Genomic DNA, 1,403 nt, shown 5'->3' with positions numbered 1-1,403 from the left:
CATCATAGAGGCGATAAGACAACTGCAAAAGTTTTACAGTCCGGGTTCTTTTGGCCAGCATTGTTCAAGGATGCCCATGCTTTTGTTAAGAAGTGTGACCAATATCAGAGAACATGAACAATTACAAAGAGGCATGAGATGCCTTTGAATAACATCCTAGAGGTATAGATTTTTGATATGTGGGGGATAGACTTCATGGGACCATTCCCATTGTCTAGAGGAAACAAATATATCTTGATAGCGGTTAACTACGTGTCAAAATGGGTAGAGGCTATCGCATTGCCAACCAATGATGCCAAGGTGGTATCTGCTTTTGTGAAGAAAAATTTATTCTCAAGGTTTGGGACTCCACGTGCCTTTATTATTGATGACGGGAAATATTTCTGCAATCGGTTGTTGGATTCTAGCTAAATATGGGGTCCGCCATAGAGTTGCCATGACATATCATCCGCAAACAAGTGGACAAGCTGAGGAGTCCAACAGAGAGATAAGGCAAATATTGGAGAAGACAGTGAGTGTGAATAGGAAGGATTGGGCTGCAAAGTTATATGACGCCTTATGGGCACATAGAATTGCATAAAAAACACCAATTGGGGCATCCCCGTATAAGCTTGTTTATGGGAAGGCATGTCACTTTCTAGTTGAACTTGAATACAAGGCGTATTGGGCAATTAAAAAGTTGAATATGCACTTTGAAGCCGCGGACGAGAAGAGGCTCTTGCAGTTGAATGAGTTAGATGAGTTCAGACTGCACTCTTATGAATATGCTAAGCTTTACAAGGAGAAAACAAAAAGATGGCATGACAAGCGTATCAAGTCACGTCACTTTGAACTGGAAAAAAGATTACTATTGTTAAATTCTAGGCTTAAGCTGTTTACTGGGAAGTTAAAATCGAGGTGGTCAGGTCCATTTGAGGTGGTGAGAGTCACTCCTTATGGTGCAATTGAGTTGCGCGCTTTAAATGGTGAAAGAAATTTTTTAGTGAATGGGCAAAGAGTCAAGCACTATTGGGGAGGTGTTATTGATCGTGAGAAGTCCAAAGTAATACTCCCTGATGATTAAGTGAGGCCATGCATCATGCCGCGACGTTAAATCAGGCGCTTGTTGGGAGGCAACCCAATTTTCATTTCTTTCATAGCTTAACTTTTCATTTCTTTTAGTTAGAGTAGACTAGATATTTTGTTTTCATTGTAGACATAAAAATCATAGGTAGAATGGTGTGGGTTATATAAATTGGATATATAAAGTGCTCGGGGGATCGGGGATTTCTGCAAAAAAAAAAAAAATATTTCGGTGGACTAGCGCCTAGCGCTACCTGGGGCGCACAAAATAGAATCATCAATTCCCCCAGCGCTAGGCCTAGCGAGACGCGCTAGGCTGGGGGCAGGTAAGTTAATTTTTT

At 41.1% G+C, this 1,403-nt stretch overlaps 1 protein-coding gene across 1 annotated transcript; it reads left to right on the top strand.

Moving 5' to 3' along the window:
• Window positions 1-367: 367 nt before the first annotated feature.
• On the top strand, window positions 368-1,063 carry LOC109217077. The gene is made up of 2 exons (XM_019381305.1): window positions 368-511; window positions 626-1,063. The coding sequence occupies exons 1-2, from the start codon at window positions 368-370 to the stop codon at window positions 1,061-1,063; spliced, it is 582 nt and encodes a 193-aa protein (XP_019236850.1).
• Window positions 1,064-1,403: the final 340 nt, after the last annotated feature.

Source organism: Nicotiana attenuata, unplaced genomic scaffold (assembly GCF_001879085.1).
Source record: "Nicotiana attenuata strain UT unplaced genomic scaffold, NIATTr2, whole genome shotgun sequence".
NCBI lineage: Eukaryota > Viridiplantae > Streptophyta > Magnoliopsida > Solanales > Solanaceae > Nicotiana > Nicotiana attenuata.
This window is presented reverse-complemented; position numbering and strand designations above follow the sequence as displayed.

Excerpts from the sequence above, each read along its gene's own strand:
- LOC109217077 (XM_019381305.1), top strand. The coding sequence starts at position 368 with ATGACGGGAAATATTTCTGCAATCGGTTGTTGGATTCTAGCTAAATAT. Across the intron at positions 512-625 it reads GGCAAATATTGGAGAAGACA|GCATGTCACTTTCTAGTTGA; the intron begins GTGAGTGTGAAT and ends GTTTATGGGAAG.